Raw genomic sequence first — 27,270 nt, forward strand, 5'->3', positions numbered from 1 at the left:
ACGGTGGGACGACTGCTTTATAGCGTGATTTTTTGAAGACACGCACGCACAGCGGCTCGCCGTGACAGTAGAACAAAGACAGGGTACTGCGAGGCAATAATCAGCCTGCACCCGTTGTTGTGAGGAAATGATGTGGGGAGATGTGCGATGGTCGGGCTCCTCGCACGCTTCACCACATACGCGGACTTACGGTGCCGACCGGCGGACGCGCGGCTGCGGATGAGTGTCCCGGTGTATGAAGAGCTCTCTACTGCGTCTGTCGCCAGTCTGGTGTCTGCTGACATGTGATGGAGGCCGGTGCGCATGCGCGGCTCTGTGCCGCTCCCGGCGGTGTCCGAGCCGGTCGCGGCGGAGCGCCCGACCACTGCTGCCCACCGGTCCGGGGAATGCAGTACGCTCGCGGCTTCCGCCCGTGGTAACCAATGATTGTGTGATGGCTGTGAATGGGGTGTTGGGGTTTGTTACAATATGCATAACTGTCTGTGCCTTGACGGACAGAGTCCGCTCAGGAACGAGCGGACGGGTATATTTTTGGACGCGTTTTACGGGCTCGCACGGAGTCTCCAGCACTGTTGTTATGGCACCGATCTGCACGACGGGGCATCCAATACACGGTATATTTCATACTCTCCGCCCGTGTTTGGTTTGACAGCATCGCCGCGAGAGCCGAGACCGACCCGCCGGCTGCGGGGCTCAGGTGTCCACCATGTCATCGTCGGCCTCCTCCGGCAGCGGTGGCAACGGCGCCGCCCGCTCCGGGTTGTAGAGGGCGGGCGGAGCGGCCACGCACGGGTCGTACGTCCACTTGGGGAACATCCGCTTGTACAGCATCATCAGGATGGTGTCCTGGGAGTTGAGCGGCCCGTTGAACACGACCTTCATGTGGCCGTGCGTGCCTGCGGGGAGCGGCGAGTCGTCAGAGACGGAAGATGGACACTTGGGCAGCCGCACGACCGCGAACGCGCTGCATGATAGGCTCACGCAGGTGCAGCTGAGCAGTACGCATGATATATGGGGACATTAGTCTGAATACGTGCTGTCGCTGAGGAGGAATCAACGGATGCATCCAAAAGAACCACGTGTAGCAGCAGAAGCAGATGGGGAACCATCAAAACGTCAAAAATTTTGCGTCCAGTGCTGCTATCGTCCAAAAGTCGTAAAGTTGAGCGTCCACCACACCAAAATTGCGCCCAATTCCGTGTCAGCTGTCGGAGTTCAAAGCATCTAAGTACGCAACGTCCAAGATCACAGCATTCGATGTTCATAACATCAATCGACAACGACGTTCAGTTGATTGGCTTTGACTGACACTGTCCTCCAACCTTTGGACGTCCCGAACGCTGGATGCTATGAATTTTGGGTGCTGCGAGCTTTGATGTGATTCTCGCCTGTCCAGGGGACATTGGAGGTTTTTGGACGTTATGAACGCTGGATGCAGCGATTTTGGAGGTTCTGACCATTGGACATTTCTGGATCTTTGGACTCTCATCTCTGGATGTTTCAATATGCATCCGTACAGATACATCACCACTTCTATGACGTACAAGAGCCCATGACACGATGCGAATGTCTAACAATTGTCATCTGAGATGGGCCAGTCCTAAGGCAGTGGTTCCAGATGATTCCCTACAGCCGGAGTCAGCCAACTCACCAAGCGGCTCCTTGATGTTGCCCCGTCTTCCGTACTTGGTCCTCAGCTCGATGGGCTTGAACCACATAATGTCTTCCCGGTTGAAGAACATATATCTGTGAAACGGCCGCACGCTTTTCAGCAAGGATGCCAAGAAGAAAACTGACGTCCATGTGCCTGGTCTACATCACTTGCCATTTTGCAACTCATAGCAATGACACAATGAGCCAAACCGAAAACATTGACGATGCAAACCACATTTTGCGGCGCGCAATCGACCGATCGTATCATTACCCGCACCGCCTGGACCGGCGCGTTCCCCGTCATACCCACCTAGCCACCGCCGAGCGCTTGTTGATCTTGAACGGGTGGCCACTGAGCACGACGCGCTTGGTGACGATGCGGTCCGGGTTGACGGAGAGCACGGAGCCCGTGGCCACCAGGTCCTGGCGACGGACACGGGGCTGGTGAAATACGACCAACGCCGTACCGTAAGCATCTCGGAAAGGCAGCTGCGTACTAAAGCGGCTTCCATGAGAGCATGCGGCTTTCGTGCTCGGTTTTTACAAACGATTTCCGTTGGCACATGCGGTGACTATGAAGAATGACATAAATTTGAGTCTGAATAATGCACGCAGCTTTAGAGAATTGATCTGTCGGAATCCAGACAATACCTTGCGAGCAATATCAATTAACTTGGACGGAAAAGAGCCTCCTATTCGGAGAGCACCACGAACACTAGACATTGTCTAGCCACAAACCTAACATTGTTTCAGAAAAAAAGATGACAGTGTTGGCAAGATCAAGAAATTACCCTCACAACACCTTATGCACGCGAGTTTCTTATTGAGCATGAGCACCAACGAACAAGACTGCGAATCCCACCTGGCTGCCGTCGCGGTCCTCCTGCATCACCAGCACCGGCGCCGGCCCGTACACGATCGGCGCGAACATCGTGGCCACGACGGCCGAGTCCGCCCGGAAGAAGCGCTCCATCTGGCGGGCACGGCCGGACGGTGCAGGGTGAGGGCGAGCGGGAGACAGACTGCCGGGGTGTGGTGCGCTCAGCCGGACCGGTGGGGAGCACCCGGCACCGCCTCTGTGGCGCTGCCGGTCAGTAGGGACCGCAGACCCGGCACATTCTGCTTACAGTGGAAACATTGCCACAGAGACGACCGGGGCATGCCAACAGCAGGATACCTAGAGCGGTTCGCACTATCGTGCTTGGGATGCTCGCGAAGGCGACCAAGCAGCGAAGCAATGGACATCTGACATCACTGTACCAAAACACGCCGACTACATACGAAACTTCCTCAACTGAATACCGTACGAACGCGCGGGGCATTCTGTGCCAGCACAGAGCCGTGCCTCCTACGTGGCTGCATGGACTAGGCAACACGCCAGCTCCGAGTTTCGCATCCGCATCCGCTCCAGCGCGGCGTGGCGCAGCGCGGCAGCCGGCCACCCACCTTGTGCTTGTCGCCGTTGGTGTGCTGGCTGAAGACGGGCGCGGCGGCGAACCGGCGGAAGCCCACGTGGAACACGAGCCGCTCCTTGGCGCGGATCGGCCGCTGATGGCCGCTGGCGTGCCGCTGGATGACGCAGTTCAGCACCGACATCTTCTGCTCGTGCGCCAGCAGACCGAACACCACCAGCGGCGCCGCCGGGTCCCGGCTCGACCACAGGTACGACGGCACGTTCAGCAGCCGCAGCGACACGTACTGACCCGGCTGGCGGAACACAGGACGGGAGTCAGACAACGCACTGCCGGACTCAGCCGGTGCAGGAAGGACCCGGACCCACACGACCCATACGTCATCATCCAGCTGACCGGGCACGGCCTGCACCAAAGCGGCGCGTACGCTCGACACGACCGTCCACCGGCTCCCCGCCGGCCCCACCTGGGCTCCCTCCGGCTCCTCGGCCAACGCCAGACGGCACACGCGCTCGACGACCACCCACCGGGTCCCCGCCGGCCCCACCTGGGCTCCCTCCGGCTCCTCGGCCAGCGCCAGACGGCACACGCGCTCGACGACCACCCACCGGCTCCCCGCCGGCCCCACCTGGGCTCCCTCCGGCTCCTCGGCCAGCGCTAGGCGGCGCGTGCGCTCGAAGTTGGCGAACTGGAAGCAGCGTGCATAGTCGGCCGGCAGGTTCTCCTTGGGGTCCCATGGCGAGGCGCGGAACGAGGCCAGGCCGCGGTACTTCTGGAAACGCACGCGCGCCGGCACCTCCTTGGGCGTGTCCACCTCGTCCGGGAACTGCTCGTCCTCGCGCGCCTCTGTCGGCCAGCGCCACAGTCAGCAGTGCAGAAGGCGGTGCGAATGAAGAGCGAGCAGGCTTGTTGTGACGTTCCAGCACGATGTGCGATACAATGAGAAATACAAGGGCACTGTAGCGCCACGAGTCATCCGTAGCAATTACATGGAATAGGCAAGCCTGAGTATTCACACCGTAGGGTCGTGGAGACTTCATACAATATTTTTGTCTGTTCCTTGTGGTGAGTGATCTCACAAAAAGCATGATACTTTTTCAAACCATCAACTCTAGATCAGCAGAACACCACTTTGAATAAAAGCATCTCTTCACGAAACATTTGATCGGAGGTTAAAAGGGGAGCCTTATAGTTCAATAACATGTCCCTCAGAAAGCCCCAGTTTGTTTAAAAAAAGCCGGTGTTTTTTCTCTCTCCTTGACCATGATTGCCGCATCCGACACCACTCATACTGCATAAAATTACTGTACTTCAAAGGAGCTTCCGGAACCAACACGGACATGGGGCGCCAGTTCACCAACACCCACCACTAGTCGACCCAGTCCTCTGCCAGTCTCAGTCCGCGCGGCCCCAACTCACCGCGGATCTTCTTCAGCGTGGTCGCCTCCTCGTCCAGGTCCATGTCGCGGTCGTACTTGTCGTCGTCGACGGCCGCCTCCGACTCGGTGGGCGCCACCGACGCGCCTCCGTCGCCGTCGTCCGACGCCGAGTCCTCGTCGTCATCGGCAGCGGCCGGCGCTGCCGCTTCGTCGGCGTCGTCGCACGACATGCCGTCCGAGTCGGCGTCGTCCGGCTGGTCTGCCTCGCCGTCTGTGGGAGAGCAAGCGTCACGCTCCGCAAACAGGGCCAGGCCAGCCGGCACGGCCGGCCCCCTCAACATACACGACATGAACGTGGACGGGAGCGAGGCACACCACGAGCCAGCGCCACAACGCCAGCACGCCCGCATTCCTACTGTGGGGATAGGACGATAGGCACAACCATATGTCTGAGCATGTTTTCACTGCACAAGGGCTAGCACAACACAAAGGACCTTCGTAGATCTGCCCTTCGGGACCAGGCCACCCGTCCGTCCCTACGCGGGCCCGCCCGACACAGACCACCCAGCGGCCACTGTGCGCCGCCGCCGCCTCACCGCTGTCCACGATCCAGGCGGCCTGGTACTCTGACGTGCCGCGCGGCACCCGCTTCCGGCGCGCCACGCGGTTCAGGGTCTCGGCGTCGCGCAGGGCGTCGTCGTCGGGCCACGGCTCGTCGCCGTCCATCTGCTCGTCGGGCATGTTCTCCGCCTGCAGCGACTCCTGCCGGCGGCCGGACAAGGCGGGCGGTCGGGGCAGGGGCCGGCTGTCGGCGCCGACGGGACGCCGCGCACCACCGCACACGGCGGCCGGCGTGAAGCCAGCTCACCCGAGACTGGTACAACCAGGCGCGACGGGCAGAGCGCGCGCGGATCAGCCCCAGAGGTGCGACACGCCGATGACATGCGAGGCGACGGGCTGATGACTGCTGTACGCCTATCTACAGACAGCTCAATCTCTCGGCATGTTCCAGGTCTATTTTTACTTGTTTTTAGCCGACGTGATCGCTACCGGTCCGTTTCCACTGCCGGGTCGGCGAGTCAGCGTGCGAGCCGGCACACTGACCTGTATGGCCGGGTCGGCGCGGCTCAGCACCCGCTCCTCAGCGTCGGCCATCGCCTGGTCAGCAGCGGCGGTGGCGCGCGACCGGCCGGCCAGCGGGTGCGGGTCGGCCGGTCCGGTGATCTCCGACAGCTGGTAGTCACCCCAGCCGCACACGTGCACCAGCCGGCTGGCCGACAGCGGGCGCCGACCGCGCAGGTAGCCGGACACCTGTCAGCGTGCCGGAGCCGGCCTGTCGCCACAGCGGCGGCCAGCGTCAGCACGGGCGTCACGGGGCGTCCAGCCCGCGCGGCTCAGTAGGATCCTCATGTCCTCATGTCCTCTCCTCACGATCCTCATGTCCTCTATCTCACTTGAGCGCCATTGGTTGACAGTGACAGCTTAGAAGATGCCACCACAGGCGTAGGGATCAGCGACAGTGCCAGCCCGCGCCGCAAACAGACGTGAACTCAAACTTCAGCCGCAGCCGTCTATGGCTTTCTCAGCACGCACGCATAGTTACTAAGGTCACGTGCAACGGATGGATGCCAACGTTTTGTGTAGACGTCAGCATCTTGCAACCCTCTTTATGCCCACCGACGAAGTACGAAAAAAACTTTTCCTTTTGTACGCCAAATACGAAAGTACGTTTAGCATCACAAACTGCGCATAAACCGGCCGATCGGCGGCGAAAGCGTGACAGTCTGACAGTCGAGCACCGGCGGCGGCGGCGGCGGCGGCGGCTCACCTGCTCGGGATCCGGCTCGAACTGAAGCCGCTCGGCCAGCAGATGCGGCCGTCGCTCCCGGAACGTGACCGGGCGCAGCTTGCCGTTGGTCACGTGGTGCAGCAGCGCCGACGCGTCCGACGGCGCCGCTAGCACGTGCAGCCGGCCGTCCTGGCTGCCGAACCAGCGCTCCAGCTGCTTCTGGATCTGCTTCTTGGCCTCGCTCTGGCGCTGCGGGAGGGCGAGATGGCCGTCACCACGTTGGACGATGCACAGAAAAAAATGCAAAAAATGCAGATATTGTGAGTGAGCGCGTTAATACAACGGAGATGACAGTGGCGCTCCCGTTGCCAAGGGGTACGTCCCTCATTGTTTGCAGTATTCTGACACATTCATGTAATATCTGATGACTGTCAGATATAAACACTAGTGGCAGCGATACAACTTTCAAACTACTTACGGCCGTGATCGCATTTTGTAATCATGGTCTCATTTTAACATCACGATCTTAACTGAACTCCGTTTCATTATCACGGTCCCAAGTGCAACACGCTTCTGATAACGTTACGGACGCCAACGGCGCCTCCTTTACAACGTTGAATCCCGTGCGTACCTTGGGTGTGGCGTGCTGTAGGCCGAGCACGGCCAGCATCGTCGAGGAGACGCCGTGTGCGAACACCGCCGAGAGGATGCGCGTGCCTTCCTCGTCGGCGCCGTCCGGACCCAGCAAGAACAGCACGCAGTCGGCCACCTTGACCGCGTCCAGCGTGGCGTACAGGTCACCGCCGGGCGGCGAGATCACGGCGAGCCGACGCCGCAGCCGCCCCACACTGAGGGTCACGGCACGGCGTCACCGGGCGGCCTCTACACCACTGCATGGCGTCAACGAGGGCCTCTACAACACGGCACGGCGTCACCGGGCGGCCTCTACGGCACTGCACGGCGTCACCAGGCGGCCTCTACAGAACTGCACGGCGTCGCCAGGCGGCCTCTACAGCACTGCACGGCGCCTGCCGGCAACACGCCGCTCATTCCTGATCAGTATTACTGGCATCACAGCCATGCTACAGCCATCCAAATAGTCAACATGCAAGACGCGCGGACCAATGTCTATCACGCAGACATTTTTTTTCTTCGGCGCATGCCACAAACATTATCGTTACAACCAATCACCGCACAGTTTCATTGGCCGTTTCCTTCCCCTCGTTCATGGATCGTGATCAGTGATCGGGCTGACCCAGCCCGGGTGCATGCACACCGCTGCCCGGTCGGCGCCCCTCAGGGCACACCGCTGCCCAGTCGGCGCCCTCAGGGCACACCGCTGCCCAGTCGGCGCCCCTCAGGGCACACCGCTGCCCGGTCGGCGCCCTCAGGGCACACCGCTGCCCAGTCGGCGCCCTCAGGGCACACCGCTGCCCGGTCGGCGCCCCTCAGGGCACACCGCTGCCCAGTCGGCGCCCCTCAGGGCACACCGCTGCCCGGTCGGCGCCCCTCAGGGCACACCGCTGCCCAGTCGGCACCCCTCAGGGCACACCGCTGCCCGGTCGGCGCCCTCAGGGCACACCGCTGCCCGGTCGGCGCCCTCAGGGCACACCGCTGCCCGGTCGGCGCCGCTCAGGGCACGCCCCAGGGCTGCCCGAGCGGCCGCTCACCTGATGTGGGTGACGCCCTGCGGTGACTGGGTGACCGTCAGGTCCGCTTCGGCAGCTGTCAGCAGAGCCAGCGCCTCCCGCGCGCTCGCGCCGCCGTGCAGCGGCACCAGCGCCACCAGAAATGGCGGCGTGCTGGCCGTGCCAAGCGCGCGCCGCCGGTTCAACGCCTCCTGGCGCTTGTTGGCGCGGATCTGGCGCGCCTGTAGTCGCCGCTCATGCCGTTTCTGGTCATGCTGCTTGCGTCGGGTGAGTGCCTTCAGCTGAACTTTGCCTGCCGAGATGTCAGGTGGGCAGCCATGACGCATCACTCTCTGAAAGCTGCTAATGAAGGGTGCGCTCCATGTTTGCACAGGGTTCAAACCAAAATAGCCATTTTGAAGATCAATCAGTGTAGTTCACAGCTTTGCCCGTCTTAAAAGCTACATCCTTCTACGTTCTGAGCTACATGCCCACGAAAATGTGCAGACAACTTCATGCGGACTATTTCAAAGCCAGTCAGGCATGCATGACGTCATAGCAATGTCATTCAAATCCTGCAACCCCAATGGCCAGTAACAGTATTGGTGTTCAAGGCCAGTAACAATATTGTCATCCGGCCGCTCAGATCTGGCATGCAGGATCACGACTTCCAAGTACAGTAGACGTCAATTGGCTATCAACCTATGTTGAGCAGGCTGTGCAAATCTCAGTCATGATTTCGCACCATAGCTGAGTATGTGAAAACAAGTAAACATTTTAAACTCACGGATAAATATGCAAGAACACCACGAGAAACGACGAAAACACAAGTACATCACGATATTTGGCTCGTGACCACTTCAAGCACGCCACTGCCATCTCTCAAAGAATTAAGTATCACAGGTGAGTGCCACTGTGGTAATTTCGCATGGCTTGTTTGGCCGTGCGTCAACGTTATACAAACCCCTCATGATACAATCAAACAATGACATCCTGATGAGCACATTTTCTAAAAGGAGAAAGTTTGCTGTCTAGAGCAGTCTTTTCTACTAACCTCACCAACACATCGCCACAACTCAGGGGTGGAGTTAGCCACACAGCATGCAAGGTGTGGTTAGAGAAACAATGTTATTGAAGACATGGGAACACCTGTAACACACCTTTGCTGATGTTATCCAGAGACCGGTTGCTCTTGTGTCTGCCAGTTTTGTGCTGCTTGTTTTGCTGTTTCAGGCTAGATGCTCGATGGGAATGCATGTTTATATTTATTTCTGACCTGAAATACAAAATATCAAGAGTGTTCACAGCAGCCCAGATGACAAAGAATCTATACCACCATCATCCATGACATCATGAACCATATATTCTGCCATATTCCATGTTTGCAGCAGTCTGAACATCAAAGATTCCATATAACATCATGTAGTATCTTTGCGGACAAACAACTTCCAGTAACTTCATTAAAGTGAAGCAGGTGTGTTGGCCCATATGCGAACTCACTTAGCCCTTAGGTCAAACTTTAAGGTGTATATATCATGGCCTTCAGGCCAAATAAGGTCAAACTCCAGCTTGGTCTCCAGAGTGCCCCCAGAACCTAGGTACTTGTTCTAAGGAAAAGGTCCCATGCTCATCAAAGGTCAGTAACCTTGTTTGACCCTTTGCAGGTTAAGGAGACCCTAATCATACAAAACTGCTTTGATGTTTGCATTTGAATAAGGAACACAAATTTCACTATGCATATGTTCCTAAACACAAAATGTTGAACTGGGTCATTTTAGGTCAGTGAACTCCTCTGACCTTTAAGAAGTTCATGGAAGATGTAAAATGTGGTTTCTGCTATCAATCAATTCAAAATGAGCACCAGAAACTACCCCAAACATTACGCCCTACAGAAATAAAACAGGTTGGTTTTGACCTTGGTCTGACTTTTATACCTAATCCTAGGTCAACTGAATTAATTCATCCAATCATTATGTTGTCTCAGAGAGTACCTCAGAAATGTATGGCTCCATCCATCCAAATGTCATGTTGTCTAAGAGAGTATCTCAGAGATGTATAGCTTCATCTAACATTCCATTGTTGCATCAGATTGAAGGCTTCTCTAGAAATTGACTTCACTGGATCCATGGCCTGACTTTGACCTGCAGTAGCTCAGCAACCTCACAAGGTACATCTAAATTTGTGATGCAAAATGATCTGCTATTCAATTGTTGACAGCTATGCAACATTTGGCATGGCTATGCAATGAGGTTAAGAAACCATTACAGAAAACCTTCAGGTTTTTTTACCACCCCTGATGTGAGCTTGTGTTCATCCAAAGCTGAAAAAACAATACATTTTCCCATCCATATTTATCTTCAGCCACTTCTGTTAAATGAGTGTTGACATGAGAACAAGTTAGCTGCTGACAGCCTACCTATAAATGCAATACAGACAGTTTCATGAATCCAACATGTGGCAGGGTGGGTATGAGTTGGTTTAGGCACTTGCTGCTTGACCTTGACAGGTATGACCTGTGGCCAGTGACACTGGTCATGCTAAGGGTCAGTGACAGACCATGCAGAGCATCACAGTATGTTAACCTTTCACCACCACATTCTGCTATTGCCTAGAATCACATGATCAAATGGTAGGGGTCCAGGCTCACACAACAGACACTGCTTAGCATGAGCACTGATCCCAGAAATCCATCCATTCAAGTGCATGTGCACTGCAATTCTGTGCCCCCATAGCCTGGTGCACATTCACCATAAAATCCACCATCCAAGGAGAACCATCCACCATCTAGAGAGCCACTATTTCAGGGATTCATGAAAATGTTATGGTGGTTTTAGGCAAACAGCACTCGTAAGCACATTTCATGCAATAATGAGCCAACAATCAGTGCACTTTAACCTGGTCTGAACTTATCGACCGCACATGCGAGGTTCACCGCACCAATGATGCGTGCTCTTCGGCGTTCGCTGTCCCTGCACACGTATCCTTATGTAACGGGTAGAAAACACTACAGAGTGTTCGAAACATTTACTGAACACCAAACAGCACAGGACATTTACCTAACGGAGCCCTCCACACGCAGTCACACATGCCATCTCACAACACAGGTCCGTAGCAAGCAACGCAAGGAAAAAGGCCAAGGCAATTGCGTCCACGCGGCGCAGCGTGCGTGAATGCTTATGTCGCATCCACGCCATATTTGAGACAGTATGTTACGTCATAAGTTTTTGTGACTATATGCTACCATATCAGTACTTGAAGTATAACCAATTGGTACAACCTTGATCTTATCGAAAGGCACTGGGAAGCGAATTTCTTCGCGCGTCGCGTGGGATTATGAGCGTTATGAGCGCTGTGTTGGAGCGTGGTGCACTGGGACGGCCAGAATTGGGGGTTGTCGTAAGTCAATTGTTACGTTGTCTTTACTGGCTGACAGCGAATTTTGTGTTCTGTCGGCGGATGGGGCGTATGTTGGTTTGCTATAGCCTGCAGAAATAAGGAAACAGTTAAAGAGCAACAGGCTGAACGCGACAAACAATTTGGGGCAACCAAACAAGCGGCAGTTCTGGAGACTGGCTGTGTTTGGAAAAGAATAATGACACCCAACTTTTGGCGTGTAATTATGTGTTTAATTCCGTGGGCATAAAGCATGTTGGTGTAGGTATACATTGGTACCTTATGTTGGAAAAATCATTGTACATCATTCATTGCGTTAAAGGTGGAACATATCGTAAATAGTCGTAAAACGGGTAGATTCATGCTCCTACCTTCAAATTTTAATAACAACGGTAGTGAGCTCCAGAGCGCTGCGCGCACCCCACTGCCTTAGCTCCCCAATGCTGTTTCTGTGTTATTGTTATGTAATTACAATATTTCTGCTCATCAAGAACCATAAAAAATGTATGGTGCCAAGGTAACAATAATAATGCAATGAAAAATGTTTCTTATCACGTCTAGGTATGTTTACAAAACAGACAGGCCAGAAAAGTCCAGAACGTAGCCCAATCTGACCTAACCTAACCTACCCCCTCACCATATCCCGTTTAACCCAGTGTCCCACTGGCATCCATGTCCCATGCCACATATATGTACGGTATAAGAAGTTTTGTTTAGCCGCCATATTCACATTTTGGTTTTCATTCCCACCCAAAAATGTCATATTTCCCCACCATGTCAACCAATCTACAAACAATACTGAAGACTGCTTGGATGCTTGGATACGCAAGAAACATATTTCGTTGGATTCTTGTTACCTTGGCCTCATACATGTTTATGGTTCTTGATGTGCAGTAATGTGATCACGCAGTAATGTTGTGATCATGCATGGCAATGGCTGGTGCCAGGTCGCGGTTGATGCATGTTTGCGGCGCTGGGATGTTCCCTATCATAGTTATTTAACTTCCAAGGTAAGAGTTTAGATGACCTGTTTTACGATTAAGTACGATATGTTCTACCTTAAAAACGGTGATTTATGTACAATGCTCTTTTTTAACATGAGGTAGCAGTGTACGCCCTGACCAGGATGTTTGTGCACTGTTGGTGGAGAGGGCAAGTTCTGCTCTTAGTATACATGTTTCAGGACTTACCAGTCATGTTGAGTGGGTAGCGGGATTGTGTTCAGCTCGTCATCAGCCCAATTAGCCTAATTCTTTGCTTGGGATCCAGAGCTAGTCAGGCTATAGGATTCAGGCCGACATCTGTGCTTTACTTCTTTTCTAGCTGTTGCATATCATCTTATTTCCAGATTTCAAGTGATTTTTTTGGATCACATGATAAGTAATAGAAGACCTTAATAGCTCAGGCATGCGGCTTGATATGTTTGGCCTTAAAGTTGGATTATTTTTCAGAATATGGATCAAATGTTGAAGCTGTCATATGATATCCATGACTACTCAAGTTTCTCAGGAGGATATGTTCCAAAGTAAGTTGTCTATGGTTCCATTATCCCACAAAGTTAGCTATGCTGTCCTGTTAAAAAATATGGTGTTATAATGCACTGAAACATTGGTGCATTTGTAGGTTGTGTGGTAAATCATACAGAAAACAATATGGTATCAGATGATTTTGCTTTAATTTAGTATTTTACATATTGTATTTTTCATATACTTTACCATTATCATTACCAGCAGAGTCATAGGTAGGATAGTCATAGTCAAGTCAAGCCATAAGGTAGGATCTTGGCCAATTGAACTGTAAGTTTTATTTCCCAAGGGCTGCATGGAAATAATGTTGCTTAGTGTAAGCCTCTGGGTATCAGTTTTGCTTTAAGCATTGTCTTGTGAGGTGCTTGCATGTTGTTAAAATCTGACTTCTTGTCCTTTAGAAACATTGCAGAAGATAAGCCAAGTGATCAAGCATCAAGATGGTCATCAGAAAACAACAATCCCCCACAGGTAAAGGCCCTAGCAAGAGCAAAATGTTCAAGTTGGCAAGCTGTTAGATACCCTGACCATTTAATTTAATAGTTTCTTGCTGGCACCTGGTGTTGAGCTGTCTCTGAATATGTAGATGTTCTATGTTGCCATTCTTGTATGGTTGGTAGACCAGTGTGCTAAGCTTTCAGATGTTCTTCATCATTTGAAGCTCAGGGGTGGTTGTTTTTTGCCACTACCTTACATCATGTTGTTGCACTTCCTGACCAAGCATGCTTGCTTTGCAGTACATAATTTTGAAGCTGAAACAACCTGCAATTTTAAGGACAATCACATTTGGAAAATATGAGAAGACCCATGTTTGTAACCTGAAGAAGTTCAAAGTGTTGGGAGGCCTCTGTGAGGACAACATGATTGAGCTTCTTGACAGGTGATCATTATTATCACATCATGTTCCCAGCTGTGTGAACTGTGACCAGTTTGGCTAATCAATCAAATGAAACTTGACCAGAAGTGTTCAATGGTAGCAGAGATGTATGAGTATGATACCAACAGCATATTGTGGAGGCTTGTGTGTTGATTTGTGTCAGCGCTTGACGATTCTAAAGCAATTGCTCCTTGACTTTGACTGGTGGAGTGTGTAGTATTGTCCTGGGGCTGTGTGGCATTATAGGCATGTTAGAGCACCTTCTCAGTAATAATTTGTCCACTCCAATACCAAGTGGGATTTTCTGTCTGATTGCCTGAATTGTAGCTCTTATTCCTGTTACACATTGGTGAGGGTATGCTTGCTGACATTTTGCTGATTGCCTGAAGTGTAACTCTTGTTCCTGTTACACATTAGGTGAGGTATGCTTGCTGACATTTTGCTACACTGTCCACCCCATTTGATCATGCTCTCTTTCAACCAATGACATTGTTTGGCTCTCCCCTCCTGCCACTTGCCGACCCTTGAGTTAGCACAGCCCTGTCACATGGGGCTCTTTGAGAAAACATGCAAGCTTTCAATACCTGAACATGACTGCTGTGCCACGCGACTGACCCGTGCTGTGGCCATTTGGCAGCGGTCTCAAGAATGATAACCAGCCAGAGACGTTTTACCTGAAGTACAAGCTGGAGAACAACCCTTTCCCATGCCAGTATGTGAAGGTGGTGCCCCTGCACTCATGGGGGCCCAGCTTCAACTACAGCATCTGGTATGTGGAGCTGTGGGGTGTGGACGACCCAGCCACCGTGCTGCCCCACATGGACTGGTTCACGGCGGTAAGTTACCTGGTCGGCGCTTGCTACGGCAACCTCCATCCCACATATAGTGATACAGCACTGTATGGTATAGTACATTGTTGAATTGTTTGACAGCCATGAAGTGGGATTATGGTGGATACTGATGCACGATAATCGGTATATTGCCCCTAGCTTTTTGATGTTCCTTTGGTTTTCATGTATCAATACTATATATTTATATGTACATACACATGTAGGCATGTATTACTTGCATTGATGCATTTTTAGTGCATTCATGTACTTGACTTAAGCTACCACCAAGGCTGCTAAGGTCAATGTTTTTGACATAATTTGGTCCTAGATTGATGGCTCAGGTGACTGGACAGTTAGCTGATAAGTGTGCATGTTTCCAGTTGGCAGGGGCTCTTTACTTCGTGTTAAAGTGGCATTGCATTTCTCAGAACCGGTCAGGTAATCTAGCGCGGAAGTCGTTACCTTAGAACCCAGGCTGTCACGTGCGTTGTCACCAACTCACCAGATTACCAGGTGTGTAGCTCGGTGGGGTGCCATGTCTGCATCACATCTTTCCCCTCCCCCTCCCCCCGACAGTACCGCGAGAAAGAGGCCATCCGGCTGTGCCTGAAGCACTTCCGGCAACAGAACTACCAGGAGGCGTTCAGCTCGCTGCAGAAGCGGACGCGCGTGCAGCTGGAGGACCCGCTGCTCACCCAGCTGCACGCGGCGCTGGTGGAGCGGGGCGACTTCGGCGCCACGGAGGAGGCCGTGCAGCAGGCGCACGACCGCGGCCTCTTCCGCGAGTACATCGGCCAGCACGAATACCGGCCGGAGTGGCTGCCGATCGTGCCGGCGCCCGGCACCGACCGGCCCGGCATGCGTGGCGGCCATCAGGTGAGCGCCGCGTCTGGGGTCACGGCCGCACCCGGCCCGCGGGCTGTCCGGAGGTCACGGCCGGGTGCCGCGCGCTGCGTCCGGACCGGCGCCGCGGCGACTGAGGTCGCACGGTGGTGGCGACGGCAGTGGCGCGGGTGTGGTGTCTGGTGGATGCGATGTGTTTCATGATAGCCATAAGTGGTACGGGCAGTCTGAAACTCGCCGGTCAAACACACGGCCGGGTGCCCGGTGCTTTCAGTGTACCACATGCATCTCCAGGTTGTTGTTCTTTAAAACGCGAGATGTATTCACGTCTGCAGACATACGGGATGCCAAATTATGTTTACTCTGTCCACATGCTGCTGCAAACTGCTGGTAGCTGGGGTCAGTAAATCGCCATTTCAGATAAGGCTTTCTGGGCGGGCCTTGTTTACAATTACCACGCCCAGATGCATCGACAGTCGTTCAGATGCATTCCCACCGGCGAGCCCGGTCCGTGCCTGGGATCACCCCGTCCCGGGGGTGTACGTCGCTGCAGCATGCGACCGTCGCCAGCGGCCGCTCTCCCGCAGCCCGGCCGTACCGCGCTGCCGCGCCCCGCTGACGGCGTCCGCTCCGGCCGCTTCAGATGTGCTTTGACCCGGCGCACGAGGTGATGTACCTGCTGGGCGGCTGGGACGGCACGCAGGACCTGGCCGACTTCTGGGCGTTCGAGATCAAACAGGGCCGCTGGACGCGCCTCTCCGCCGACACGGCAGCTGAGGTGGGCACGTGGAGCGGTGCGACGGGTCGGGACACCGCCGCCGCAACAGGCCTCATCAACACGCAAAATGTCACGCGTTATCAAGCAGGAGACTGAGACGCACGGACGCCATGACGTCAGACGTCATGCATGACGATACGCGTGGGGCTTGCAACGGAGGACGATGCTTCCTGTTTTCCTATATCAATTGAAGGAGGCTTAATGGGTTCGTGATGGGCAATAGTACCATACATAGATCGCGTTTCTCAATGCAGCTGACAGGGTGGCAAGCTGGCAAGGTATGTGTCAGCGTAAAGAGGTTCATCTTGTTAGGTCCGTGAGTTTTTGCTCACACAGTACACATTGCAGGAGCGGTAGCTGGAAGCATGGCGTGTTTTTGCGGTGCATGAGGTCATGTTTACATCAGTCCGATAACTCATGTGTTTACATCAGTCCGATAATGTTGTTGCACGTGGTGGCTGCAGTAGTGATGCGCGTGGCACCGTTCCCAGGCAGCTTGGTTCTATAACGGTCGCACAGACGCATCTACATGATCCACTTGTGGGCCAGGCGCATGAGCTGTGCTTCAGTGACGCCGAAGTCGGCACAGTTGTTGTACGCAGCGATCTCCTGCACAGGGTGGTCCGAGCGCCCGCAGTTGCCACAAGATGTGTCTGGACATGGAGAGGCAGCAGATCTTCACTCTGGGCAGATACGTCGACTCTTCGCAGCGAATACCGGAAAATCTCAGGGTAAGTTAACGAGCCGGTTTTCATTTGTGGCCGATTCACACCACACATCGTGCAAGCTCAAAACTCATATGATTAGGTTTATGTTTAGTACCGGACGGGGTTAGATTATAAATTTGTCGCTTACTTATGGTGGATTGATTTCCTTGCATTTTTCGCCGAGTGGAAGTTCAGTCAACAGAAGCATCGAGTAACATCGAAACATCGAGTAACCCCGTGCACTTTGGGTCGGCGCCGGAACGTATTCTGCACATGCGCAGTGAAGCGCAAGTCCGCATAATGCACATCTTCGTAGAGTATGCAGGTCTCCGCACCAATGTCGGCTCGACGCTCGTACACCCAGTCTCGGTTCAGCTCTCAGCGACGCGGTCATTTGCCAGACAGTCTGGAAACGTCTCTTGCGTGCACGTGGTTAGATTCATTAGCAGATGCTGGATGGAGATCTTCAGTCCAGTTGCTCCCAGATCCCGGTCCCAGCGTCAGTTTTCCTCTTATGCGCATGTTCGGTGCCGTCGCCGCTCGTCGCCGCGCCGAAAACCGCGCGCTCACCCCCCCCCCCCCCCCGTCTTGCCGCCTCCCGCAGAGTGACTTCTACATGTACGACATCCCCTGTCGCAAGTGGACGCTCATCACGGACGACACGGCCAGCGTTGGCGGACCCAACCTGATCTTCGATCACCAGATGTGCCTGGACCCAGTCACGCGCACCATCTACGTGTTCGGTGGCAAGGAGCTGACCTGCACCGCCTCGTGAGTGGCCTCTCATCGCGGCCGGTCCTGGACACGCCGGGTGCGCAACTGGCCAGTGTGGCGGGGATGTGGCCAGGACAGCTGGCCAGTATGGCCGAGATGTGGCCAGGCGTCTTCGCATGTATTAGCGTGTCGGTGTTCTGGCCGAAGCGAGCCGATTATGACGAAGTCATTGATGAGGATTCATGTTCACTTATTGTCATCGATGCTTTGGAAGGGTGGGTCTTTGCTCCGCATGCGTCTGCTGTTACACTCCTCTTTCGTTGTTGCGTTAGGCTTGTTTCGTTGACGTCTGTGTTGCGTGGTGGATGGGCGCGTGCGGAGGCGCGTGCGGTGGGCGGCGGTGACGCGCCCACCCTTGCTCGCCGTGACCGGCCAGTGTGGCCAGGAGCTCGCTCGACGACCGCACCGGCACACTCAGCTCCGTCGAGCCCGTGTTCTCCGGCCTCTACGCCTTCCACGTGGCCACCAGCACGTGGGGTCTGCTGCGCTCGGACGGCCACCACGCGGGCCCGGGCCAGATCCGGTCTCGCGTCTCACACTGCATGCTTCTCGATCACGTGAGTGTCCTGTCGGCGCTTCTAGGCTGCTCGTCCGGGCTGGCGGACGGGTCGGCACTGGCGCAGCCTTCGCCGCGGGCCCGCAGGCCGCCGACCCCGGCGGAAGAGACGTGTTGGAGATGACAGAAACTCGTCCGCACTGGCTCTTGTTGTTGTGTACAGCGCGTGTGTGGACGCCTGTCGCCTGTTGAGTGGATTCGTTTCGCGGTGCGCGGTGCAGTCAGCGCACGCCCTGTGCTAGTATGCTGACACGCCAGGGAGGTGCCCTGTCGCCCCGGCCCGTCGCAACCTCCCCGCCGTGACCGGGCGCCGCCCCGACGCCGCAGAAGAGCCGGCTGCTGTACGTGCTGGCCGGCCAGCGCAACAAGGAGTACCTGAACGACTTCTTCACGTACTGCCTGGACACGGACGAGCTGGTGGTGATCTCGGACGGCACCCGCGGCGACGGCGCCTCCGACGTGCCGGCCGCCGGCACCACGCAGCGCGCCACCATCGACGTCGACCAGGCCGAGATACACGTGCTGTCGGTGAGGCGGCCGCGTGGCTCGATGCGCCGCTGACGGGCGTTGGGACAGCTGCCGGCCGCCGTCTGGACCTGGCGCTAGCGACCGGGACGGATGCGGGGCTGGCAAACCGCGGGGAACGTGTTGAGTGCTTTCGTTGTTGGAAGTGTAGCTGCAGGCTGTTCGTGGCGGTTCGGGGGGTGCCCACTGGTTATCTTCGCAGCGTCAATGGAAACGGAGGGAGCCGCGCACGGACGCAACAAACCACGCATTCATAATTGCAGGGTCTCAGCAAGGACAAAGAGAAAAAGGAGGATAACTTGAAGAATTCCTTCTGGGTGTACGACATCAAGCAAAACAAATGGTCAGTCTGGTTTCCCAGTTAGCTCATTGCTTCAAGCGATATCATTGCGTTGTGTTTAGCTAGTGCTTAGATTTCTCTTCACACGCCGTGACGGAGTGTGGGTGGATGGTAGACGACTTAGTCCAATTCGTTGGTCGCCAGTCACCTTCAGTCACCAGTCATAGGTCTTTTTGTCTTTTGAAATTCACCGTCGTTTTAGGGTGCCCTATTCGCATACGCGACATGGACTGCTCCGCCGACGCATGACCGTGATGTGCCGTCAAGCATCTATATATTGGGGTATTTACCCCGTACTTGCCCCTTCCCCTCCTTAGGGTGTAATCCCCGCCTTGCACATTGATCGGAGGAACGATCACACTGCAAGTGGCTAATCAGACCTACTGCAGTGGAAATACAAACGCCGCGCCGGGAGTCGGTTGAATGATTACGTCGGCGACAGCCTCACGCCACGGTCACGTGCTTGGGTCGCCGGGAGTCTGTTGAATGGTTACGTCGGCGACAGCCTCACGCCAATGTCACGTGCTTGGGTCGCCGGCGCCTTCAGCGCGCTGATGCCGTCCCCAGGTCGTGCATCTACCGAAACCGGCTGGAGCCGGGCCCCAGCGACGACGCGCGGCCGCTGGTGGAGCCGTGTCCGCGGTTCGCGCACCAGCTGGTGTTCGACCACATTCGGAAGGTGGGTGGCCGCCCGTCTGGCGGGCCCGCCGTCCAGCCACGCACACTGTGACTGTCTCCGTGCGCCAGATGCGTGGTCTCTGAGCCGTCAAATGCCGCACGTCGATGCAGGTGACATATAATTCATCAGCGCGCTGTGCGCTGCCGAGCTGTGGCGGCGCCGGCCGGATGTCCCTGTCTCATCGCACGGTGGCTGCCGGCCGGTTATCCGTGTCTCACGACACTCCGTTGTCGCCGGCCGAGTGTCCCATCTCACACCACTCGGTGGCTGCCGGCCGGGTGTCCCATCTCACACCGCTCGGTTGCCGTCGGCTGGGTTTCCCATCTCACACCGCTCGCTGGCCGTCGGCCGGGTTTCCCGTCTCATACCGCTCGGTGGCTGCTGGCCGGGTGTCCCACCTCTCACCGCTTGGCGGCTGTCGGCGGGGTGTCCGTGTCTCACCGCTCGGTGGCTGCCGGCCGGGTGTCCCATCTCTTACCGCCTGGCGTTTGGCCGGCAGGTGTTCTACTTGTTCGGCGGCAACCCAGGCCGCAAGTGCAATCCCAAGATGCGACTGGACGACTTCTGGCGGCTGAAGCTGACGCGACCCACCTGCACCGAGATCCTGCGACAGTGCAAGCTGCTGCTCCGACGGCAGAGGTCAGTCAGCCAGCCGATCCCGCGCGGACGTGTGTGGCGTGCATGACATGGGCCTCTTTCATGATGTTACGGACGGAATGGGCCGGGTGCCTGGTAAAAACAGTCGTGGGAGGTCTGGGGCTACCTATCTGAGACAGACGAGTCTGGCCGGACTGGCCGAGACGTTACAAATTTGGCATGGTATCGTGATAGTTGAACGCGCACAGACTCTTGGGCATTCTTGCACTAATCGCAATGACGTTATGTCCCACAGTTCATTTGGGTGCAGTGGGGTAAGCAAAGGATTTGGGAGTAAAATATGGGGAATGGAAGTTCAGGGGCAAGGAGAAGGGACATCTTGGAATACATCTGCACATGGCTTGGCCGCACCCGGCAGACCTGTGACTCGAGCCGCGCCGTTGCAGGTTCGAGGAGTTGGTGACGGAGGACGTGATGGCGGCGCTGCAGTACCTGCAGACCGAGCTGGCCAGCACGGTGGACCACGCCGACGCCGAGCAGGAGCGGCAGTTCCAGCTGCTGGCCAGCCGGCTGTTCGCGGTGCCGCCGGCCGACCCGGCCGACACGGAGCCGCGGCGGCGCGCCCGCTCCCAGCTGTTCGACCAGCTCACCGTGTTCTTCCCGGCCGACATGGCGCAGCCGCGCACCAACCTCACCGACCTCATCGTGCTGGACAAGTGAGGTGCGCAGCCGCCGCCTCGCCTGCCGCGCCGGGTCGGCTCCCGACATCGAACAGGCCGTCATGGGGACCGGCGCACGCCGGCTCCGTTGTTGGCCGGCCGCGACAGTGGGCGCAGCCGACGCGCCTCCGCAGTGAAGGTCGCGACGGGAGTGAGCGGAGCGTCACCGAACGATTTCAACGAACGGCTCGGCTCTGAGAGCGCCGCCGGGAAATGTAAACCAAGCGTGACTGAAGGTTGATCAGTGAGAGAGCTACCGGAGCGCAGCCGGAAGACGGACAGCGTCGTAGCAGAGAGAACGAACTCGATAAAGAGCTAGCTTTAACATGGTTTTCACAGCAGTCGTGAGCGGTTTAAGAGGCTGACTCTGGCCACTGCGCCAACGTTTGGTGTGGCACGCCTGAGTGGAACGTTCGTCTCGCCATGTGCCGCGGGCACGACTCGCGCGTGGTGGGGAGCTCAGCTGAAATCATCCTGCAAGTACTCACCGGCTGCCACCTGCACGTCGGGCCTGGGAGCGTCGCCTTTTGCTGGTCACACTCCAGGAAGTGTTAATCTGCAGGAACTCGCGCGTAGTTGTCTGCTCACCAGCGATGCATATGCGGCGTCGCGGCGCGTGCAGCCGCCCCGTAGAGGCGTCACAGTGTGCGCGTGTCTAGTCAGCAGGCGGTGCTGGGTGACGCGATCAGTCAGACAGTCGGACGCTGGATAGCCAGGTGTTCGGTGCCCCGTGTGAGAATGGAATGTTTCATACAGTATGCTGCAGCGAGTCAGTCTGGTTTTCCTCGAGTAGGGATAAAAGTTTCGTTGTGCTCTTGGAGCGCATGATGCAGATGTCCCCTACCTGAACCGCACAGGTAAAAGCAGCGCAGACAGCCTCCAAACAAAACAAATCCTAATGACGCTTTGGTCTATTGCGCCAGGGACTGGCCACCATCTGATCTCCAGCAAACGATAGGAAAAACAACGTGTCGCCTCTAGCCGCAAAGGACTCAATGGAGTCAGTCGGGACGATGACACATCTGGAGTCAGTCGCGCCAGTCAGACCCCGCTGGACTGAGCCTGAATCCTGGTCTCTCACACGCTCGTCGGATGCTCAACCGTCCGCACCACTGCCGCAAATGTACAAACTGGCCACCGCGGCACAGTGCCCCCCCCCCCCTTTCGTCGCGGTGCCGCCGTGACCCGCTCCTCCCCGATCTACGAGGAGTCGATGAGCTCGCGACGGCGCACCTTCTCCAGCTGCTCCAGGTCGCGGTCCAAGAGCCGCACGTCCACCGGCGGGATGAAGGCGCCTGCCACACACCGGCGCTCCAGGTTCATGAAGTTGAACGTGGCGGCCGCCTGCTCGGTGGGCAGGATCTCGAAGCCGATCCGCTTCTGGCGCAGGAAAGCAATCACGTCCCTGCTGACGGTGGTGCCCCGGTCGCCTGTGGTCGGGAGCGAGGCATGTGTCAGGGTGGGTTAAGGGTGGGTGTGCTCCGCCGCGGGCAGGGGGCGCATGACACTGACGAGTTCGAATGACACGAGAGGAACCGGGGACACCGGGTGTCGCCATGTACACGAAGCTCTCCAATGTGTTCCAAAGCCCTCAAAAACCACTGACATGTCAATTCACCACCATTATGCATTATGCGCTCATGCAGGCGACAGCTACACCTCACGTTTGACCGCCCATTACTTCAGTCAAGGGTCACACTACAACTCGATGCGTGAAAGGAGTGCTGCACATTACATGGTCCGACCTGTGCCGATGACCAGACAGTCGAGACGTGGCTCCATGATGCTGAAGAGTGACAGCGAGGCGGGCGTGATGTCGGTGTGCGAGCCGACGTTCCAGCCGAGCACAGTCCGCGGGAACACGGCCATCGGGCCCACAACCACTACACCTGTGTTCAGGTGGAAGCCAAACTGCCAGCACAGGGAGGCACAGGCTCACTTACAGAAGATGACACATCCAGACTGAAACCAGACTTTGGGGCAGGCAAATGCTGAAGTCATGGTGGAGACTGCCTTGACAAGAACAATGTGCCTGGGATGTGGGCCATACAAATTCCAAGTGCATTTGACCAGAGTTGTATCTGTTCATATGTAATACACTCCTGGGGTAATCAGCTGCTGCCCAAATGGGATAAATATCATGCCAGATTTTTGAACCTTGAACTCATGGGTGGCTTTCACCATAACCCTTATAGTGTTTGACATTTATAACTTCAGTGACATCTCACCTGGCTCACTCCATCAACACTGATCAGATCACCCATCTCCTTGTTAAGAAGTGTGACAGTGGTTCTCTGGTCCTCATTATGTTCAGAGTGTACCAGCCTATGAGCAGTCAGAGCCAATGTTCTTGCATGATGAACATGGCTGGAAATAAGACCAGGTTGTCATCTACCATTCAACAATTAAAAATAGGCATATCATACATGTTCAAATCCATGATGGTTAGAGACTACAGTTCAACGCTGCAACAGCTTGGGACAAGTCTTAAGGAAACTCAATGAAATAATATTCACCTCAACAGCATCTCGGCAAATATCTGTAACAATGGTAAGCCAAACAGAAAAACAAGTACCCTCACATATCAAAAGTCATGAGTAATCCAAGGTATGTCCTTTTTGCTCACAGACACACAACAGAGCAGAGACATCAATCTGTGTAAATAATTGGAGGGGGCAAAGGAAGCAAAGAAATGGGGAGCAAAGAACCTAACATCTCCATAACTGACTCTCAATTGGCTGAATCCTCTTTCTTTTGACAAACTTTCCTTCAATACAGACACACAGACATATATATATATATATATATATATATATATATATATATATATATATATATATATATAAACATACATACAGGTGGTATTGAAACATTCAACCATGGTCATCAAATGATGCCTATAGCAGATGGGCTGTGAACTTTTCTTTAATTTTTGGATGATTCCTGACAAGCAAACATATTTGGGACTCACACCAGCTTTGGGGGCCAAGACATAGGGGTACAAGATCTACACAAGAGCAAAGGAACACTCATGAGGAGCAGAATAATTATTGAGTCATCCAAGCCAAATATTTCACTCCACAAACATTTTCTCATTCTTTAGGTACATAGCTGCAATCGCAAATTTAGGCAGAAGGCAATGCAAAAATGACATCAACTTACTTTTTGCATACTTTCCTCGCCAGTGAACATCCCAGGGGTTTTAGAACCCGTGCCAGCATAGCGGCAGCACTGGAGAACGTCAATGATTACACCCAGACTACACAGTCCCAGACAATGAGGTGACCTGTGATATGTAAGAAAATCAAAATTGAAAATACACTATTCTGTCAGAGGCGTGACGCAGCGTCGAAATTCCGTCTGTTGCCCACTATACAAGGTGCACGATGCCCTCACGCCATAAATATTGACATATGACTATTATGTAATTATGGTTGTCTTTTATCGGTTTGGTGATCCACTAAATTTAACAGGCACACTCCGCTAGAGGCTTGGCAAACAAATGGCGCGACAGAGACGAGTTGTAGCTGTGAGGGAATTTCAAACAAATCGAGAGGTCGGTTTTCGCCGATTATTGCGGATCTTATTTTAAACCATTGAGTACGTGTTCGTGAGGGTAATGTTATGCAGTCCAAATTAACCTATATGAGAACACTTATTGTGCGTGTGCAGATGTGCAGACAAATGTAAACCCAGTAAGTACAGTGTGTGTTAATGCAATACGTTCCGCGAATCATGCTCTTGTCCTTGATGCATGCGCGGCTCGGAGAATCGGGCATACTTATGTCCTTCAGTATGGTTGGAACTAGCATATAAATCTAAAGGGAGGAGTCAACCTATTCCAGGTAGTTTCAAGTCTGTAAATAGTAGGTCAATGGCCAGAAAATAAAGAACTATGAGTTGGTAGGAATGTTCCTTTGGACTGCTCCTTTTTTGTTTGTAGATGTGTTAGGGATACTGACCGCTTCTGTCATTTTGTGCCCATAATGTTTTAGACTATCCTTGAAATTAGGTATTTTCTCATGCTTGCTGTTTCTGTTATCTAGGAATACTTATCTGCTTTTTAATAATTTTAGATATTTGATTTTGCTATTTAGATGTGCATTTGTATACTGCAAGGTCACAGGCAGAGTAAAAATATACAAGTTCATCAATATCACTACAGTTGCTGTAGCTCACCACCATCCAGACTGCAAAAGGGGTTACATTTTGTGGCAAAGCAGGGAAATCACTGAAAAATGCATTGGCAGTTAACAGAATAAGTAGTTGTAACCAGTGTAGGCTGGCTACATCATGTCACATGGTACTGCATCATCAGCATTGTTGGCATGACATGCATGCTAGCAGGCATAGTTTTGCTGTTATTATGTGGGCCCTCACCACCATTTTGATCTTCCCATAGGTAGCTGGTATTGAAGCAGCTGAACAACAGCTACAACCTCAGCACCAATGGAACTATCAGACTTAAGCAAACTTCCTAGCATCACAGAAGAATCAATCATAGCCTATCTCAAAAGCAGGCTTTTGTCAAATGTCATTTACACATGGGCTGGCACAAACTTGATAGCTGTCAATCCCTTCCAAGATGTGGGTACATTTGAACACCCTGAGCTGAATCAGCTGATACAGCAGCTGGATGGTATTGGCAGTCCATTGCCTGCACATGTGCATTCTATTGCACAGATGGCATATCATGGTCTGGCAACAGGAATTGATCAGGCAGTCATCATCAGTGGTGAGAGCGGTGCCGGCAAGACATTCTCGGCGCACCGCCTGCTGCACTACCTGGTACAGCTGGAGGAGCGGGGCGATCGTGGCGCCGGCCATGCTATGGAGCAGAAACTGAATGTCTCCAGCCCATTGTTGGAGGCGTTTGGTAATGCTAGGACGACCAGCAATGGTAACAGCAGCCGCTTCTGCAAACTGTTTCGGTTGTCATACTCAGACGGCTCGCTGCGTGGGGGCTCGGTGCACACCTGCCTATTCGAGAAGACCCGGGTGACGTGGCAGTCGGGCGGCGAGCGGAGCTTCCACATCTTCTACCAGCTGCTGGCGGGCCTGCCGGCGGCCTCGCTGCGCACGCTCGGCCTGGAGCGCTGGCCAGCGTTGGCGGCGCTCGCGGGTCGGCCTGGCGCCGGCGACGCCACCGCCTTCGCGGTGACGGAGGCGGCCATGGCCGAGCTGGGGCTGAGCGGCGCGCAGCGGGCCGCCGTGTTCGCCGTGCTGGCGGCGCTGTTGCACCTGGGCCGACTGGTCGTCGTGCCTGAGGGTGACCGATTCCGGGTGGAGCAGGACGCGCCGCTGCTGGCCGCCTCCCGGCTGATGGGCGTGCGCCCGACGGCGCTGGCCGAGACGCTGGCCGTGCAGCAGCTGACCGCTGGCCGCGGCAGCGTGGTGCGCCGGCCCTGCGCCTCGGCTGCCGAGGTGCTGGCGCGCCGCGACTGCCTCGCGCGTGAGCTGTACGACGGCCTGTTCCGCTGGCTGGTCGACTGGGTCAACGTGCAGATTGCGCCGGCGGACGCTGCGCCGCGCACCCTCTCGCTGCTGGACATCTCCGGCTTCGAGAGCCTCGAGTGCAACAGTCTGGAGCAGCTGTGCATCAATTACGCCAACGAGCGGCTGCAGCAGTTCTTCCTGGCGTCGTTTCTACGCCGGCTGGAGGCGGCCTTCCTGGAGGAGGGCCTGCTGGGTGCGCGGCTCGAGTACGCCGACAACGAGCCGCTGCTGGCGGCGCTGGACGGACCGGCGCCGTCCGTGTTCGGCGCCGTGGACGAGGCGAGCGGACTGCGCCAGCCGGTGTCGGCGGCGCAGCTGAGCGCCGCGCTGCAGCGGGCCGCCTGCGTGACGGCCGGGCCGGGCGGCGCGCACACCTTCACCGTGCGCCACTTTTGCGGCCCGGTGGCGTACGATGCGCGCCGGCTCATCGACAAGAACCGCGACCGCGTCGACCCGTGCCTGACCGCGCTGCTGGCGGGCAGCTCGGCGCCGCTGGTGCGCCGCCTGCCGGGGCCGGCCGAGTCAGTCGGCACGCCGACGGGTGCGCGCCGCCGCCACACGGTGCTGGCGCGGCTACAGCGGGCCGTGACAACGCTGCTGCGTCGGCTGGCCGGCGCCGACGTGCAGTACGTGCGCTGCGTGCGGCCCAACGGTTCGGCGGCGCCACGGCTGGTGGTAACCGACTACCTGCGCCGCCAGCTGCGCGCCGCTGGCGTGGTGGCCACGGCACGGCTCGCCGCCGCCGGCTTCCCGTTCCGCCTGACGCCGG

The 27,270-nt window shown here is 55.4% G+C and overlaps 4 protein-coding genes across 5 annotated transcripts; 2 read left to right on the forward strand and 2 right to left on the reverse strand.

Annotated features, from left to right (window-relative positions):
• Positions 1–602: 602 nt before the first annotated feature.
• Tsr1 (Tsr1 ribosome assembly factor) lies at positions 603–11,004 on the reverse strand. The gene is made up of 14 exons (XM_037235424.1): positions 10,918–11,004; positions 9,022–9,137; positions 7,904–8,174; positions 6,865–7,081; positions 6,273–6,482; positions 5,549–5,758; positions 5,041–5,206; positions 4,485–4,715; positions 3,694–3,911; positions 3,100–3,360; positions 2,516–2,626; positions 1,964–2,076; positions 1,652–1,746; positions 603–896 (listed from the first exon to the last, which is right to left on the reverse strand). Exons 2-14 carry the CDS (start codon positions 9,116–9,118, stop codon positions 694–696), a joined length of 2,403 nt encoding a protein of 800 aa, XP_037091319.1. The 5' UTR covers positions 9,119–9,137; positions 10,918–11,004; the 3' UTR covers positions 603–693.
• A 168-nt stretch (positions 11,005–11,172) lies between these two features.
• Positions 11,173–21,775, forward strand: muskelin (muskelin 1). 2 transcript variants are annotated; one of them, XM_037236945.1, is made up of 15 exons: positions 11,173–11,257; positions 12,706–12,779; positions 13,182–13,251; positions 13,518–13,660; positions 14,295–14,493; positions 15,064–15,363; positions 15,974–16,108; positions 16,726–16,839; positions 17,420–17,586; positions 17,966–18,146; positions 18,473–18,673; positions 18,934–19,013; positions 19,578–19,689; positions 20,189–20,328; positions 20,733–21,775. In XM_037236945.1, the coding sequence occupies exons 1-15, from the start codon at positions 11,195–11,197 to the stop codon at positions 21,004–21,006; spliced, it is 2,253 nt and encodes a 750-aa protein (XP_037092840.1). In that variant the 5' UTR covers positions 11,173–11,194; the 3' UTR covers positions 21,007–21,775. The 2 variants fall into 2 exon arrangements, with proteins under 2 accessions (XP_037092840.1, XP_037092841.1); XM_037236946.1 differs by having other exon boundaries at positions 17,975–18,146.
• Positions 21,776–21,898: 123 nt separating this feature from the next.
• On the reverse strand, positions 21,899–24,501 carry LOC119112521 (NADH dehydrogenase [ubiquinone] 1 alpha subcomplex assembly factor 3). Its single transcript, XM_037236730.1, has 4 exons — positions 24,168–24,501; positions 23,234–23,372; positions 22,751–22,916; positions 21,899–22,435 (listed from the first exon to the last, which is right to left on the reverse strand). Exons 1-4 carry the CDS (start codon positions 24,224–24,226, stop codon positions 22,206–22,208), a joined length of 594 nt encoding a protein of 197 aa, XP_037092625.1. The 5' UTR covers positions 24,227–24,501; the 3' UTR covers positions 21,899–22,205.
• A 66-nt stretch (positions 24,502–24,567) lies between these two features.
• LOC119111618 (unconventional myosin-XIX) lies at positions 24,568–27,090 on the forward strand. Its single transcript, XM_037235426.1, has 5 exons — positions 24,568–24,700; positions 25,408–26,333; positions 26,430–26,780; positions 26,895–26,996; positions 27,028–27,090. The coding sequence occupies exons 2-5, from the start codon at positions 25,455–25,457 to the stop codon at positions 27,088–27,090; spliced, it is 1,395 nt and encodes a 464-aa protein (XP_037091321.1). The 5' UTR covers positions 24,568–24,700; positions 25,408–25,454.
• The last annotated feature ends 180 nt before the right edge of the window (positions 27,091–27,270 follow it).

Source organism: Pollicipes pollicipes, unplaced genomic scaffold (assembly GCF_011947565.3).
Source record: "Pollicipes pollicipes isolate AB1234 unplaced genomic scaffold, Ppol_2.1 Scaffold_7261;HRSCAF=8764_pilon_pilon_pilon, whole genome shotgun sequence".
Classification (NCBI taxonomy): Eukaryota; Metazoa; Arthropoda; class Thecostraca; order Pollicipedomorpha; family Pollicipedidae; genus Pollicipes; species Pollicipes pollicipes.